This window comes from Sciurus carolinensis, chromosome 6 (assembly GCF_902686445.1).
Source record: "Sciurus carolinensis chromosome 6, mSciCar1.2, whole genome shotgun sequence".
Lineage (NCBI taxonomy): Eukaryota > Metazoa > Chordata > Mammalia > Rodentia > Sciuridae > Sciurus > Sciurus carolinensis.
Genome location: NC_062218.1, coordinates 60483225 through 60500850, shown reverse-complemented (window position 1 = coordinate 60500850; position 17626 = coordinate 60483225). Strand labels below are relative to the sequence as shown.

Sequence of the window (17626 nt, the reverse complement as noted above, 5' to 3'; positions counted from 1 at the left end):
TTAATAATGTTGAACAAACCAAAAAACAAAACAAAAAAAAAAAACTAAAGCAAGCATTTATAGAGAATCCAAAGAGTCTAATTCAATAAACTGAATCATAGTTGAATATGAATTCATGCAGTTAAAACCCAGGAATAAAACTAAATCACAAGGGCTGGGATTGTAGCTCGGTGGTAGAGCACTAGCCTAGCACAGTGAGGCACTGGGTTTGATCCTCAGCACCATATAAAAATAAATAAAAAAATAAAGTTATTGAACTCAGCCATAAAGAATGATAAAATTATGGCATTTGCAGGCAAATGGATGAAATTGGAGAATATCATGCTAAGTGAGATAAGCCAATCTCAAAAAAACAAAGGACAAATGATCTCGCTGATAAGCTGATGATGACACATAATCGGGGGTGGGAGGGGTTAGTGTTAGGGTTAGAGTTAGGGTTAGGGAGGGGGGCAAGAATGGAGGAAGGAAGGTCTGTACAGAGGGAAAAGAGGGGTAGGAGGGGTGGGGGGGAAGGGAAAAATTAACAGAATGAATCAAACAACATTACCCTATGTGAATTTATGATTACACAAATGTATGCCTTTACTCCACGTACAGAGAAACGACATGTATCCCATTTGTTTACAATAAAAAATAAATAAATAAAGTTATTGAGTCCATCTACAACTAAAAGAAAAATATCAAAGAAACCTAAATCACAAAGGTCTTTATATCAGTGTAGCACAGTTATATAGTCTTTACTACTATTCCTGTGGCCACTTGAATAACAAGGAAAATGTGAAGAGCCCAACTTCTGTGTATTTAAAATAATTTCTACAGTATCTGAAAATAATATTTCTAATCTCCTTTGTCTCTCTCAACCTATATAGAAACCTAAAAACCTTGTTACCTTATATTCTATGCTGCTCCCCATTAATTTTCAAGGTTATCGACCTACCTGATGAGGACGTTCATAGGATAAAAACTACTTTGAAAATTTCTTTGTCATATAAACTACTTTGAAAGAACACATTTTTTGGGATATAATTTCAGACCTATATAATTTCAGTACAAAGAATCCCTGTATACTTTTTACTCCAGTTCCTCCAATGTTAATATTTTCCACATTTTACTTTTTTATTCTCTGAGTGTTTGTGTGTGTGCATGCATGTGTGCTTGCAAATGACTAAAATATTTATGTAAAATTTTTAACCATTTGAGAATACATTGAAAATGTGGAACCCCTTTCTCCTTCAGTTATTCATGATGTATTTTTATAAAAACATGGACATCCTCTTACATAAGCACAATATGGTTGCTCAAATCAGAAAATTATCTTTGATAAATACTGTTGACTTAGACCTTATTCAATTTTACCCAGTTGTCCCAATAGTGTTCTTTGCAGTAAAAGAAAATTCCATGATATATGTTGTATTTAGTTGTCACATCTCTTTAGTCTCCTTTAATCTGGGTCATTTCAGATATCTTTGTCTTTTATTACATTAATTTTTTTAAGAATATGAACCATATTTATTTTGATTTTCCTAGAAGGTCCTTCAGTTTTGGTTTGTCTGCTGTTTCTTCAAAATTGGATTGTGTTTGGGAGGAATATTATGGGAATGATGTTGTGTTCTTCTCAGTGCTTTATATCAGGAGGTACCTAATGTCAAACTGTCCCTTGTGATTTTACCTTTGATCTATCAAGTTGCTTTTCAGTAAGGTAACTATTTTTTTTTCTTTTTAAAATTTATTTAACATGTTGTCAGGGGATATTTTGAGTTTCTGTAAACATCCCTTTACTCATTAGACTCATTTTCAAGTATGGGCATTCATTAATGAATTTTTGCCTTAAAAATCATAATAATGATGCTCGATGATTTCGAATCCTAAAATTTCCCCTTTTTGCTTCTTTTCTTCTTTACCACACTATCTCTGCTCTCTTTCTTTTCTTCTTCTTGTTTGGTTTAGGTGATGGAGATTGAATGTAGGATCTTGAAGGCACTACGTGTATATTCTACTTCGAGCTATACCCTGGCCCCACTCTCCTGCTTTTTACAGACTTACCCCCAAGAAATAATGCCTTCTATAACTGCCACTCAAATCACTGCACTTTTAAGCTTCTAAGAGCAAGTGCTTTGGTCGATTAACACTTTTTTTTTCCCCATGGGTGGGTCACACTTCTCTCTGGTGATGATTTCTAGATAAGTTTTAGGCCCCCCCGCTGGCTCCTTATATTTCTGCCAAATCTCATGGTGGAAGTAAGGGGTACTTGCTGGAATTGATGCTTATTTTCTTATTCACAGGTAATTTGAGGTTTGGGGCATTTCTTGTCTTCTAAGTGTGTAACGCACATGAACTTTGTGTCATTTTATTTGTTATTTTTGTTTGGTGTGTTTTGGGGGAGACTCAAGGTGATGTGACCACCCTCTGGTTTCCCAGATTCTGATGAACTGATGAATTCTGATGAATAAAGCAGTATACTCCTTAGTTTTTCCTTAAGTATTTTCAACATTTCCTCCTTATTTTGAGTCAGTGGTTCATAAAATGTTGAAAGCATAAGAAGTTTCTGTATTTGTGATAAAAAACAGTCTTTGAAACTTTCTTCCTTTCTGTGAATTATGGGCTGGCAGCCACGTGAGCAAAAACAGATTGTGAAGGAATTCTCTGGTTACACAAAACCAAACAAAAATAAGGAAAAACAAAGCCAAAAATTCCACCAATAAGGTGGAAATATTTTAAATTAGGAAGTTTTTTATTAATTCTTAGTTAAGTCATTCTTTCCTGTTTTTGCTCAGCAAAAAAATTTGCTTTCAACTTCCAGGTTGGAGATTTGGATATCAATTATATTAACATAGAGGGAATCTCTGCCCACACCAGCCCTGAAACCATGGGTTCCTCTCTGGAGCCTCAGAGCTGCAAGCAAATCCTTCCTACTGACACCAGCCCCAGTAGGTACCCGCTAAGGGAGAACAGCGAAGTGACAGCAGATACAGAAGCCCAGCAGTCTTTCATATCACCGACTGGTTCCTGCACTTCCAATTTGAATATTTCTTTTGGTCTTCATGGACTTGAAAAGGAACAAAGTCATCTACAGAAAAGAAGGTACGATACTATCTCTTAGGGGAAAGTTATAGAAAATCAAGGAGCCTTGTAGCTAGACTTGTAAAACCCTATTTTTGATTTTTAATTGTTTCTACCACTTTTATCTCTACATCAAAATGTTGCCCCCTTTTAATTTCCTATATGTGTTGTTTTGAAACTAAGCACTTAAGAAAACTAAGTGCTGGTATAAGATATACCAGAAAAAACTGCAAGAAGATACCATTTTAGGCTTATTAGATTGGCAGAAGTTAAAGAAGTCTGACAATACCATGTTTTAGTGAGCATGCATATAATGGAAACTCATACACAATTGAAAGGAGTAAAAACTGTATAACAACTTTGGAGAACAATTTGACATTATCTTGTGAAGTTGTAAAATGCATTTCCTTACTATGTACTAGCAGACATATTCATGAGTATGTAGAGCAGCAGGAAATAATTCAAATGGGGAATATATAGGTAATTCTGTATGCCTTTAAATTATGTATATGGAATACTATACAGTAATAAAAATGAATTAACTACCACTACTCTGCATGCATCTCAGAAGCATAAAGGTGAACACAAAAAGTAAGCTGCAAAATGCTATAGAGAGATTTCCTTTTTATAAAGTGCAAAATAAAATAATTTATTACTAGGGGACACATACATATATGCATAAGCTATAAAGAAAAACGAGGGAATGAGGGGAGAAAATCCCCAAATTCAAGATAGCTGTTATAACTAATGAGAGAAGTAGGAGACTGAGAATGGGACCACGAGAGTCCCTGTATGTTGAATGTTCAAGTTTCAGGTTGGATGGGTTCATAAGTGTTTTAAATTTTTAGGTTCTTAAACTTACAGATAACTTCCTTGTGTTTTCTTGTACCTGTAGAAATATCAGTTAAACCATAGTTTCATGGTATAGGATATGATTGTGTATAGGTGTGTGTGTACATGCTTGTGTTTGTACTTATACCTCCCCATTCATACTGTCGTCTGTTTTCTGTAGGAAATAGGCCTTTCTTTAGGGATCAGTCTGTTGTATTTTTTCTTATGTCCTAACCCCATGATTATATGCTCATTTTCACATGTAAAATCATGAATTAAAATAAAAACAGAACACACACATATGTGAGTCTTTATATAAATTTTTAAGATCTATGAATAGATACACACATAGGCAAATGAACATGGAGCAGGGATTTAATTGACCAGGAAGGAGAGAAATCAGCAATCAGTGGGTGCTGCTCTCTGTGCTGTATTTTGCAGTGATGAGGTTGCAGAACTTAAAGTGACAGGTGTTGGTATCAAAGGTCATGTCGTATATGTAAATCATAAAATCTTCCTTTAAATTTATATTTTGTGAGTTATAGTTTTATAGATGTTGGAGAGTGATCATGATTTTAAATTGCACGGTTAGGTGATTTTGAGCTTTTTGGGTTTCTGCTTGGGATAAGAGGCTGCCAGTTGAGGCAAGATCCTTTACAGTTCTGTAGACATTCATTGAACTGTGTGTGATTACTGCATTCTGGTAGAATTGTCAGGATTTGTTGAATGTGTGACTCCCAGATCTCGAGAAGTAAGTTCTTTAGAGGAGGCATTTTAGGAATATATGACAGAAAAGGTGCTAATGCTATTTTCTTCTCTTTATGCGAATATTTGCAGAGTGTCTAAATTATACTTTTGGATCTTGGCCCTGCTCTGGGAAGTGCAGGCATTTCACTGATACGGATAAGACTTATACACTGATAAGGTATAAAGTAATGACTCATAGGAAAAGTATTTGGAAGGCTCTATAGAAATGGCAGGACTTGTGGGGGCAGAAGAAGAAACTGTCCTGGCAAAAAAACCCTCTGGCTGATGATCTCCTTTGTACTCCTCCCACTCTGAAAAAATGTAGGAATGAGTGGGGAGAACAGGTGACCCTGGAAAACCCTGTCTGGCCCAGGGATGACCATAGGTCCCTCTCCCTCTCTTCAGTGGCTTTCATCATGAGGGTCTACAACATGATTGGCAGTGAACTCAAAGTGAAATATACTTCATCTTTTAGTATGTGAATAATAGCCAGAGAGGCTAGAACTTCTAATAAAAGAGAAATTTGAGGGCACACAATAAAAACTGGTTGATACAGGGACAAGGCTGACTGGGACCTAAGTCTTAAGTTTTCTGAGGTTTAAAACAATATTTTAGTGAAATGTGCACAAGATGTAACCATCATGTTATTTAACCTTAATAGGTCTTTTGAGAAGCCACATGGGAAAAATAAGCAATAAAATATCTATTTAAAAATATTAGACAACAAAAAATAAGGTGAGGGAAACAAGTATTTGTTTCAACCTAAAACATGCATTTATCAAACATGTTTTTGTTTTGCCATAATCCACAGGATAAATTGTCACACTGTCACTGCCCCCAATCCATACACATGCAATTTAAGCAAAGTTATATGAAATAACATGTGGAATGTTTTCTGCTATTTTCTGTTTTACATTATTTTAAAAGAAAATTCTGGTCACAATCTAATGAATTGATTTCTATTCCATTAATGGAATTTAGAAAACATGATTGTAAAATGAGAATCTATAGGAAATCCTGAAGCATATGTCAGTGCTACCAATAACTTATATTAATAGCATAACAAAGAAAAGTAGTAGTCTAATTTGAATCGATATAAAAAGAAATGTTTTATAGTATACAAAATAGAGTAATGCTAGAACATATAGGGTATATTTGTAGTGATGAAAAAACATATAACCGGAGATTCTTGTGTTAGGATATTATTGCAGGCTGCCAATCATCTGAATAATTTTCATTGGTATAGAGATCACAAATTGAAAGACAGATGCAGAGGCACAAGACATTGGCAAGCTTTGACCTGCCTGAGGATTTTCATTGTATTAGGAAACCACATAGCATCTTGGATATCTGTAATTTAATTTTAATTTAATCTCAAAGCACCAGTGTTTACCCGGAAGAGTTCTTAACAATGAACTTCATTTTTTAAAAAAATAAGTAATCTAGTGAACTCCAAGATACTAGGTATTAAGTTAAGGTAAAACATCTCCAATTTGTCCTCTTCTACTTCATGCCAAGGTGAAGCTGTCTCTCAATGAGTTCTTTTTATTTAAATATATTTTTTCTGTACTGGGATTGAACCTAGGGGTGTGTAACCACTGAGCCACAACCCTGGCCAGCCCGTTCTCCCACCTCCCTTTTTGTTTTGCAGTGCTGGGGATTGAACCCTGGGCCTTGTGCTTGTGAGGCAAGAACTCTACCAATTGAGTTATGTCCCCAGCCCCATCTCTGACCTTTTTTATTTATTAATTTTGAGATAGGATCTTGATAAGTTTCTCAGGGCCTTACCAAGTTGCTAAGGCTGACTTCAAACTTGCAATCCTCCTGCCTCAGCCTCCCAAAGTGCTGGGATTACAGGCATGAATCACTGTGCCCAGCTCTCAATGAGTTCTTAAAGGAGAAAATCCTGCTTTGGAAATCCTTTGTGGTGCCAGTCATGGCCTATACTTAACACCCAGTTTTCTGGAGCCTTCTATTGCCTTTGAAATGGTTCAAGGATTAGAAATTAATCTCAGGGTCTGCATTAGAAGCACATAGGTTATGAAATTGATATTTTCTGTCCATTGAAATATAAAATATTAAATGAAATATGGTTTTTAAGGGAAAATGATCCAAATGGATTAACTCAAAGTTTCATCTTCTTATCATTTATAATTCAAAATCAAATTGTTTCATTGTGTTATTATTAAAGTCTTAACTCCAGAATTGAAACAACCAAAGAAAAGTATATTTAAAAGTGCATCTTTGTGTTAACATGCCCATGACACTTTGGGCCTTGACATTATAATGGTTTAAAAAAATGTAAATGTTATGAATAAACCTGAAATGTGTCAGGTCAAATTCTTTCCTTTTAATTTTATGGTTAAGAAAGCTAAATGAGGAAAGAAACATTGTAGCCCAGAAGAACCACAACATAGTTCTGAGATGGAATTCTTTTTAAAAAATCTCTATAAATGGTAATTTAGAGTGTGAAATGTTTGGGACCTTGCATGTGACTCATTTCTGACCTGGGTCTTGACCCGGCTTTAAGGTGAGAACTGCACATGGCCACTGCCCTCCTGAGCTTCCAGCTGAGGCCCATGGAGAGAAGGCCCCACTGCATATTCCCACATGTGTTCCCCACAGCCCAGTGGCTCTGTGTCATTGCATTTCCAACTTTTGAAGGGTTACTATATGGCTCTTGTAATAATTACATTTACAATTATATTGATGAATAGTGTGATTAAGGTCATGCCAGTAAGCTGGAGTCTTGACCATATTTTCATCTAGCAGTTGCACTTTCTAGTTTAATTCCTAGGTCTTTGATCCACTTTGATTTGACTTTTGTGCAGAGTAAGATGTAGAGATGTAGTCTCATTCTTCTACATATGGATATCCAGTTTTCCCAACACCATTTGTTAAAAAGGCTGTCTTTTCTCCAATGTATGTTTTCAGCACTTTTGTTGAGTATGAGGCACCAACTTGCTTAACAAGAAATAAAACCAAAAATCTCTAAGTGGGATGGCATCAAATTAAAAAACTTCTGCAAAGCAAAGGAAACAATAAAAAGCATGAAGAGAGAAAAAAAAAATAAAAAATAAAAAAGTAAAAAAAAAAAAAAGCATGAAGAGACAGCTTACAGAAAGAAGATTTTTTGCTAGCCACTTTTCCCTTAGGAGGCTAATGTACAAGGAACTCAGAATATATGAAGAACTCAAAGAGTTCAACATCAAAAAAAAAGAAAAGAAAAAGAAAAAAAGAAAAAAGAAAAACTACCACTACCACCAGAGACAAAACACAATAAACCAATTAATGAATGGGTAAAAGAACTAAACAGACTCTTCTCAAACAAATACATGAAAAAAATGTTCTGTATCCCTAGCAATCAGGGAAATGCAAATCAAAGCTACACTGATTTCATCTCACTCCAGTCAGAATGGCAATTATCAAGAATACAAATAATAAATTCTGGTGAGGATTTAGGGGGAAAGGTACACTCATGCATTTTTGGTAGGACTGCAACTTATATGACCAGTATGGAAAACAGTATGGAGATTTCTCAAAAAACTAAGAAAGGAAGCTCTCTATGATCCAGCTATCTGCTGCTCAGTATTTATCCAAAAGAACCAAAATCAGCATAATATAATGATACAGCCACATCAATGTTCATAGCAGTGCAAGTCACAATAGCCAAGTTATGGAACCAGTCCAGGTGCCTATCAATAGATGGATAAAGAAAATGTGAGAGAGAGAGAGAGAGAGAGAGAGAGAGAGAGAGAGAGAGAGAGAAAATATACATGTATATATTATAATATAATTATATTATATTAATTATAATTAATAATTATAATTATATATTATAATATAATTATTATATATTATATATGTATATATTATAATATATATACATGTATATATTGATACACACACACACACACACTCACACACACGTAATGGAATTTTATTCAGCCATAAAGAAGAATGATTGTGGCCTTTACTGGTAAATGGATGGAACTGGAGAATATCATGCTAAGTGAAACAAATCAGACTCAGAAAGTCACAGGTTGAATGTTTTCCCTCATATGTGGAAGCTTGATCAAAATAAGGGGGAAAAAAGTGTGGAGGGGGAATTCCATAAAAATAGAAGGGAGAGTTCTGGGGTTGTAGCTCGTTGGTAGAGCACTTGCCTAGCTTGTGTGAGGGTTTGATCCTCAGCATCACCTAAAAACAAATAAATAAATAAATAAAATAAAGGTATTGTGTCCATCTACAAACAAAGAAAAAAAAAAAAAAAGGGAGATCAGAGGAGCAGAGGAACGGGATTGAGGGGGCGAGGAATGGGAAAAGAGAGGAACTGTGGAATGAAGTTGACCGAACTAGGCTATGTATATATGTGAATATACCACAGTGAATTTCACCTTTATGTGTATCTATACATCTCTAATTAAAAAAAAAAAACCCAAAAATAAATAGAAAAAAAATCAGTATAGAGGAAGAGGAACAGGGGGAGAGAAGAGGGAGGGAAAAGGGAAGTACTGGCAACTGGTGTGGAGCAAATCATATTTCATGGTTGAATGATTATGTCAAAATTATTTATAACTATAATGCACTAATAAAAAATTTAAAAACATAAAAATTAGTGAAGTTAGTGCTAATGCATACCAGTTTTTGTTCCATAAGGTAATTGAAATGTCTTTTGCTAAGTAAAAATGTTCATTTGTGAAAACTTAGAAAATTGTTTAAAAAGAGGAGATTCGGAGGGAGAAAAAATTAATTGAACATTAGTGTAAAATTAAATGAACATCCCTTACACCTCACACCAATGAGAAAATCTGAACTCTGAGAAACAGAAAGTACTGTCTCTCTGTCTGCTCACTGAATTATTTACTTACCGAATCTGTGCTTTAGTTCTAGCCTTGATGCCCTGGTGGCCGACGGTGAAGGGGACGGGCATTCTGAGCAGCCGCACATTTGCTACACACCAGTGTCTCAGAGTTCCTCAAGAACTGGGATTCCTAGTGGCGATGAACTGGACTCTTTTGAGACCAATACTGAACCAGATTTCAATATCTCCAGAACTGAATCCCTTTCTCTGTCAAGTAATCTTCAGCTGAAGGTATTTTTATTGGTGTTAATTTGACTTACTGTTCAGTGTGCAGAGTGTATTATCTAAATGTATCCACCTATCTGAAAGACAAATTCTATTTTACTCACAAATATGAACTAGTTTTGTGGTGGAGAGACTCCTACGATGTATGCTTGAGTCTCTGTAATCTCTGTAACTTTTAATTTTCATAGTTCTTATGATGGTTGATTTATGTTTTCACTAATTTGCAAGGAGTACATGCCACTTTTTACAGAGTTGGAAAATCTTGATATTTCATTCAATGATCTCTACCATCATCCCTTAAGCAAAAGGAGAAAATTGGGTAGTATTAAATGACTTCAAGTGATCAAACCTATTTTGCTCACTTAAACTGTTACCTGGCCCAGGTGATGAGACAAGTGATGTTAGTAAAGCAGAGGAGATATTGGTTCAGCATTCCTGGCTTCATGAACTGATTGGCAACCTCATAAACACTGTCTGCTCTTCCACTGGAGCCAGGTTTTCTCCTGTTAAAATTTCACACAAGTGTGTATTTTGTTGTAGTTGTTTTTAAAAATACTAAGAAACACCTTCTGGTCTTGCAAAGCAAGCCCTTTTGTGTTTGAATATGTTTTCTTCCTATTTGATTTCTGTTATCATCCACTCATTTTCTGTTTAATTTGAGCTTACTACTGTAAAACAATGTGTGCCAAGCTAAAATTTCTCTTGGCAAGAACATATTGTTGTGAGGATAATATTTTTGTACCAGGCCCTATGATATACAAAGTGTTTTATGTGTGTGCAAAATATATACTTTCTCATAAGTCATTTTAGGTTTTTGAGCAGATGAAGTTCTGGAAGGGTTAGAGTTTTGTCCTGGTAGCCCCAGTTGGTGATAGAATCATTACTCAAATTGAGGTCTTCTGACCACAAATCCTTCACCCTTTTCCTTTAGCTCTGAGGTCTGTAGAGCTATTGTTATCTTTTGAATCTGAACATCATGTGACATTTCTGGATAAGAAATGGGTATGATTGTTAGTTTTGCATTTTGAATGGAATTGTGAAAAACTCAATTTTACTTGGAGTGAAAAAAATTCAGTCTTTGTGAAACAGCTTCATGTTGTTCATTTTTAGAAGAATCTGCCCTAGAAAGTTTCTCTCACTATGCCTCTGTATTTACCCCAAGAATAATGTTTTGCCAAAGTGTTTTGGACAATTTTCAAATTCCATTTTCTTGAAAAATGATCACCATACATACTTAAATGAAGAAAGTGGCACTTGGTTAGAGTGCTTGGTGGCTTGCTCACTATTAGATTATAGGGGAGCCACCATCCTATAACCCTTCCCACTATCTAGGCCTGTGGGTGCTTCCTGCTAGGCCACTCAGGGAACCACAGCCCAGGACCTTTGAAGCAAAAGCAAGCTTCTGTTTTAAACTTTTCTCTAGACAATATATTTAACTAACAAATGAACCCAGGGTAACTATGTGACCACATGTTTTCACTTAGGAGCAACTGAAGAGACTAGTGCTTGTGAAAGACAGTTTCTAATGGCTTAACTTTAGAAAAGACTTCTGTGTTACACTCTTTTTGCTCTAACCTTAAGTGATATCTTAAAAACACATGGATGGGATAAGTCCTAAGGCCTCTATGGCCTAAGTACTGTAAATGACTTTAATGGAGTTCTGTTGCATATTCATCTAAATTTTCTGGAATATGTAAGAAAACCATGTTTTAATTCTCTTGCCGTCTTGCATTTTTCACGTGTTGTCAACATAATAATAGAAATAATGTGTAATTGGGGAAATAGAAACAAAAATGACAGGTCATTTAAAAGGAATAATATTGAAGATACGTAAATCAGTGATATTCAAACATCACTCCAGGTGCTGTGTGGAAGATCTATTGAAAAATGAGCATGGACTAGAAGCACTTGATGTATTTGACCTTAGAGGGAGCAACTAACATTGTAAATTTAAATAGCTGTTTGGAAGTTAAAAAAAAAAAAACTTTAAAATTGTGAGTGGTTGTTCTTCTACCTTCTAATAAGCCTTAAGTATAGAGGTCTCAGTATAGAATTTTGTTTGAATGCTATAGTATAAAATGAAACAACTGACAATTCAGTTGTCAAACTCATTGAAAATGCAGAGAAAACTCATTGAACATTCAGAGAAAATGTCACTTGACTTAATTTTTCATTTTTAACCAAGTTGGTTGGAATGGCATTATTGCTTCTGAAAGTATATACAGGAACTCTTCCCAAAAACTTGAGTTTAATTAAACATTAGAAAGACAATATTTTTAAAGTTGTGAGAGGCAAACAGAAGCAAATATTCCATAAGATCATCTAAGAAATGTTCAGGTTGAATTTTTTTCCCAAAGACATTGACTTTATAACATTCCTGATGAACATGTATTTTCACGTCTCCTGTAGAATTTATTTTAAAGCTCTCTACCTTTTTCTTTGTTACCATTCTTAACACTTCTCTTTCAGGAATCCTTGCTTTCTGGAATCCGCTCACGTTCTTACTCTTGCTCATCACCCAAAATTTCCTTAGGAAAAACTCGGCTGGTGCGTGATTTTACAGTGTGCAATTCAAGTGAAGGTAAATGTTATTTACCATTTGTCTTTGAAAGCATTCTATTCCAGAACAGATTTTCAGTTATAATAAGACACAAGAACAGTAGGCGAGTTTCAATCCCATTTCCACATTGATTTTTCTTTCTTTCTTTTCTTTTTCCTTTTTCACAGTGCTGGGTTGAACCCAGGGGTATTCTACCGCTGAGCTACATCCCAAGCCCTGTTTATTTTTATTGAGACAGGACTTTGCTAAGTTGACTAGGTTCTTCTTGAACTTGTGATTCTCCAGCCTCAGCCTCCTGAGTTGCTGGGATTACAGGCAAGCACAATTGATTTTTCTAAGCTTAGCAAAAATTCTTTTCTCATTGGATATCAGTCAAATAATAGATTTAATTGTGATGAAATTACACATAAGTACACAATTCTCTGTTGCTTTGTTCTTTGAATGAAATGTTTTCCTCAAGGACAGTGCAGTAAATTACAGTCAATTTAAGGTATATTACTCTGAGGACTTTAGATAATTTTATTTAAGCAAATTATAAAAGTATCTTTTGTCCTGTATATAAAGTGTTGAAATAATCCAATTCCTCAGAGTCAACACATTGCAAAATGGAGTTTCTTTCTTCTTTATTTAGCTAGGGACTTTGGAGAGTTGAAATAAGAGTTACAACATTCACAAATACTTTCATCATTTTTTGGGGGATGGTGATGTAAGCAATCAGAAATGTAATTTTATACAATTAACTTTTAATTGAAATAGGAAAAGGATGTAAATTGCAAGCATACAAGCTTGATGAATTTTCAAGTGAATCTGATCTATAAATAGAAAACCTATGGACAACTTAGAGCTCCCTCATGGCTTCTCTTAGCCACTGCTCCCATTTTAAACTTTCTTCTGAAATGTAATTATTTCATACTTTGTATAAATAATACATTATGTAATCATTTAAAATCATATTTGGAAGTAAGTATTCATGCCAATGGAAAATACCTAACATTTTCAAGAAAACTTTAAAAATAAAGTTTTACATAATATCTTTCAGGTTTGTTATCTTTAAGAGTTATGAGAGACTTAGAAATTCCTCTTGGTGTCCCAATATACAATATTTAATATGGGATTTATTTCCTTTATTTCACTATTTCCTCTTTTCCTTTTTCTCCTTACTTCATTACACTTTTAGTATTGTTTGGCTTTTGATGCCATGTGGAACAATACTGAGAATGTGATCTTTGTGCTTGGAACTGCCATCCTAGAGTCATAACTTATATATGGCAGTTGTTCAAAGAATATTTGTTGGATGAATATGATGGATGATAAATATAACATACCAAACAATTGCTTTTTTGAGTTTCTCCCTCTTTTTCTGGGATGAATTATTAGAAGAAAAGAAAGTAAGACTGATAATAAGTGTCAGTTTTTGGTTTTAGAGTGGACATATTCTAAAGGACAAGTTACCAGAGAGTATAAACTAGCTTGAGAGGTCAGGAAAGAGAAGGTGAATTGAGTTGGTTGTGAATTGATTTTTACTTTGATTTTGTGGGTCCTTTTAGAATCTCCAGGTCTCCCCAACTTTAGTTTAGTTTCTTTTTAAAGGCAACTTGTCAATTTTTCACTGTCCTAACTGATGAATTAGCTTTACACTCTTACGATTCAGAAAACATGTTAAGTATTTCATGCAGTGTGTAACATGATGGCTTTCCTTTGTATCTGTGGGTTCTCTGATTTGTAAAGTCAGATGTCTCTGGAGCTTGAAATTATTAATCAAATGACTGAAAGGAAATCATTTGTTAAGGGGGAAATGCCCTAACTTATACAGTTTGTAATGAACAAGGAAAGGTGCATTTGGAATTAGAAAGAATAAGAAGCTGACACCAATTCCTTTTTTTTTCCCCCTGTAAATAAAACCTTGTCTTTAGGCAGTGTATTTAAAAGCAGGCCTATTCAATGGAGTTTGATACTATCCAGAAGCTACACACTACACCTACAAAAATTCTAATGGATAGACCATATGGTTGCAACTGTTTGCATGGATACCAGATACGCCAGTCAAAAGTATAGTACTGTGAAGAGTAAATTTCCTCCCAGTAAAGGAGTAATTTTAACTGTGTTTCTGTAATGCAGGCGCAGGTGTGAAGATTTGTCTAATTCACATACATATTCTAATGTTTCATTGTTTAATTGTCTTAATCAGAAGTAGAGGTTTTTGTTCCTGTAAATATTCTGTTGATGGGTTTTGAAGAGTCCTAAGAATATTCTCTATTTAAATAGAATCTAAGTCTGCTTTTGCCCCAGGGGGAGTCACCCATATATGAGGTGTCATGCTGTTGTGCAAAGATAGGATGTTTTTCTCAGTCCTCTTTAATTCTTATGTGTCATGTTCTTTCTTCCTTGTCACTTTCAATGAGTTCCTTTTTTTTTTTTTTTTTAAAGCCAGGATACAATGGTGGTAACTTTACTGTTTATTGTTGGTATACATAAAATGTTTAAGTCTGGTTTTGTAATTCCCTTTGGTACATTGCAGATTTACATAGAGGGGAATATTGTCATATTGAAATAATAACTATAGTCTCACCAGGATGGATGAAAGTATTCTATTTCTAAGCATTTGAGGTGAAGTCAGTGTACTTTTGAAAGTTACTGTGAACTGATGAGGGGAATCCTGTCAGATTGTGTCTAGGTACCTGAGTCTGCTCTATTACTTTATGCTTGATTATTTCAGATATCTTATTTTCTTGAATTTTCACAATATTTACAATAAAAGATCGTGACTTCTATGACTTAATTTGAAGAATGTTTTATGATAGCTATAAAATAAAGCCTTCAACTTCCTCAGAGATTTTCCCTTACCGTAACAAGGCAGTATAGACACAATACTGATACTTACAGCTTTCAGGGAACATTTATTTATTTTCTGTGCATAGCTGGCTCATTTCCCTTTACAACCTAGTTTTGACTCTTCACCGTTCTGGATTGTAACAGTGAAGGATTGCTCTGTTCTGTAGATGGTGTGCCTCATAGTGGCCGCTCCCTCCTTCAGTCCCTCTCACAGTCTAAGTCAGTGTCTCTGCTTCATCCCGGTAGTGACCACCAACTCTGGAAACAAAATGGCCCTAAGCTTGAGTGAGCCTTTCCGTCTGCCCCACCAGCCCAGCAGGAAAGGTGGTTCTTCATTCCCACGAGCTACAAAGCATATCTCTGAACTGGCTGCTGCTAGGTGTTTGTAAAGACAGTAGCTATATTAAGGTGGACTCTTCTTTATGATGGCTTTCAAGACTTTTCCTTTGACTTTGCTAAAAAAAAAAAAAAAAAAAAAAAACAGCTAAGAAAAATTTATTGATTCTTTATGTTGGGGAATTAGTGTTTTGAATAAAGGATGAAGCTCTGGTGAGGAGATCATAGGACTAATTTCCAGCACTTCTGCTTCTGCTTGATGCTTAGCTTCAAAGTTAGTTCATAACTTTGTCTTCCTCCCCACCCTTTCCAGTCTAGGGAAAGTGATCAAGGTCTCCAGAGCAATACCCTACTTAGATAAGATGACTTGTTTTCTTCCCATTTTCCACTGTTAATGTGTATAATGATGAAATATGATGATTGTGTATTTCAGACTAAAACAAGACTGCCATAGTTTTTATTTTATTTTTCCGTGTCTTATAGAGCAAAGAGCTTACAGCTTACCGGAGCCACCAGGAGAAAAAAGGTACTTTAATTGTTCCAGTTTTCTGGAGGAACCACTTGATACATCTTTGGAAATGTCTGCACATCATTTTTGTTGTCATCTGTTCAATAGTTTGTGAGCGGTTTCCATATAATGAACCTGCCTAAGATCCTTTGCTCCTGGGATGGGGTTATGGCTCAGTGGTAGAGCACTTGCCTAGGATGTGTGAGGCACTGGGTTCAATCCTTAGCACCACATATAAATAAAAATAAAATAAAATAAAAGTATTGTGTCCATCTACAACTAAATTTTTTTAAAAGCTCCTTTGCTCCCTCTGTGATTTGTATCAGTAAAAATTGGTCAATTATCTTTTAGTCCTCAGATGTGCATGCCTTGGGACTGGGAAAAGGATGTTTTATTTTGGGTATTTTTAAACCTGAATACCTCCATATATGGCACCCAGGGGAGCTGTGTGAGGACCATCTGCTTCAAGAAGGCAGTAGATCTGCCCTGGGTCTGTTGTGCCACAAAAAGAAAACTTAAATCTAGGAACAAGTCTTGGGGTGGTCAGTATAGACCACCCTACTCATTATGGGGTGCCTAAACTTCCCCATTCTCTCTTACTATTGATTTTTCTTAGCAATGTTAAATTTGAAAGAAAGAATAAATGCTGCAGAAAGTACTTCAAGCATTATCAGTTTTCTGGTTGACATGCAGATTTGGAGAGAAGCCTAAAGGTCTCTTTATCCTAGAAGATAAAACCATTGCTGGAGGAAAGTTTGCAAGACAGACTAGGATTCAAGCATGATAGTTGAGATCTGTTTGTCTTAAATAACTAATTGCTCATGAGTCACATCGCGGAACAAATCTGGGGTTATATGCAAAACTAGTGCTAGAAATGGAATAAATGTTTAGCTTTAAGAAACCATCTTAAAAAAACAGTAAAAATGACTTAGTTTTGATAATTTCAACACAAAAACTCTGAAACTATTTAATATGTAGTTCAGGACAGACTATTAGACTATTTTATTTTAAATATTGGAATGAAAGTATCAATAAGAAAATGCCCCTTTTGGTTTGTTTCTATTCTTCTGGAGCAGAATAGGAACTTCCAAATGGTCCAAACAGAGGAAGTCTGGGAATATCGTTGAGGGATAGGAGAATGATGAAGATGGCCTTGTGACAATGACAGTGGTGGTGGTGATGATGATGATGACAGAAGTACTAATCACTGAGAATTACTGGTTTTTTTTCGAGCCTTGTTAACAGCTTATATTTATTACCTCACTTATGCAATTTATTTCCTAATTTTGAAATTTGATCATCATCTTCATCATCATTTTGATTAGCAGTCTTCTTCCTTTCATCTTTTTTTAAAATGGGAGAAATAATGGGCTGATTGTAAAGATGTTTTAAAAATAAAAAACATTTATTTTCCATTCAGAGGAGGATTTAAGACTGGAGGAGCCAGTGTTATACTTGTTTGAATAGTGGCCTATTAAATACTTTAACATGGATGGGTTGTGTGTGTGGAGGCCCTTTCTAATTCCTCATTCCCTCTTGCTCCTGTTTCTCTCTCTTCTTTTGTCTTTCTTGGTCTACATCCTGGAAGCATCTGACTTTCTCCAGCCTACCTCTTGGCCTATCTAGTACAGTGTAGCCTTCCTCTCACCTACTCTCTTCCTGT

At 35.2% G+C, this 17626-nt stretch overlaps 1 protein-coding gene across 5 annotated transcripts in view; it reads left to right on the top strand.

The window, feature by feature from the left end:
* Arhgef28 (Rho guanine nucleotide exchange factor 28) overlaps positions 1 to 17626 on the top strand; it is a 309587-nt gene that overhangs the window by 209338 nt on the left and 82623 nt on the right. For all 5 annotated transcript variants that reach the window (XM_047556977.1, XM_047556976.1, XM_047556975.1 and 2 more), the window contains 4 exons: positions 2801 to 3081; positions 9526 to 9733; positions 12197 to 12308; positions 15939 to 15981. In XM_047556977.1, coding sequence (XP_047412933.1) covers positions 2801 to 3081; positions 9526 to 9733; positions 12197 to 12308; positions 15939 to 15981 — 644 coding nt within the window. The remainder of the gene's footprint in view (positions 1 to 2800; positions 3082 to 9525; positions 9734 to 12196; positions 12309 to 15938; positions 15982 to 17626) is intronic.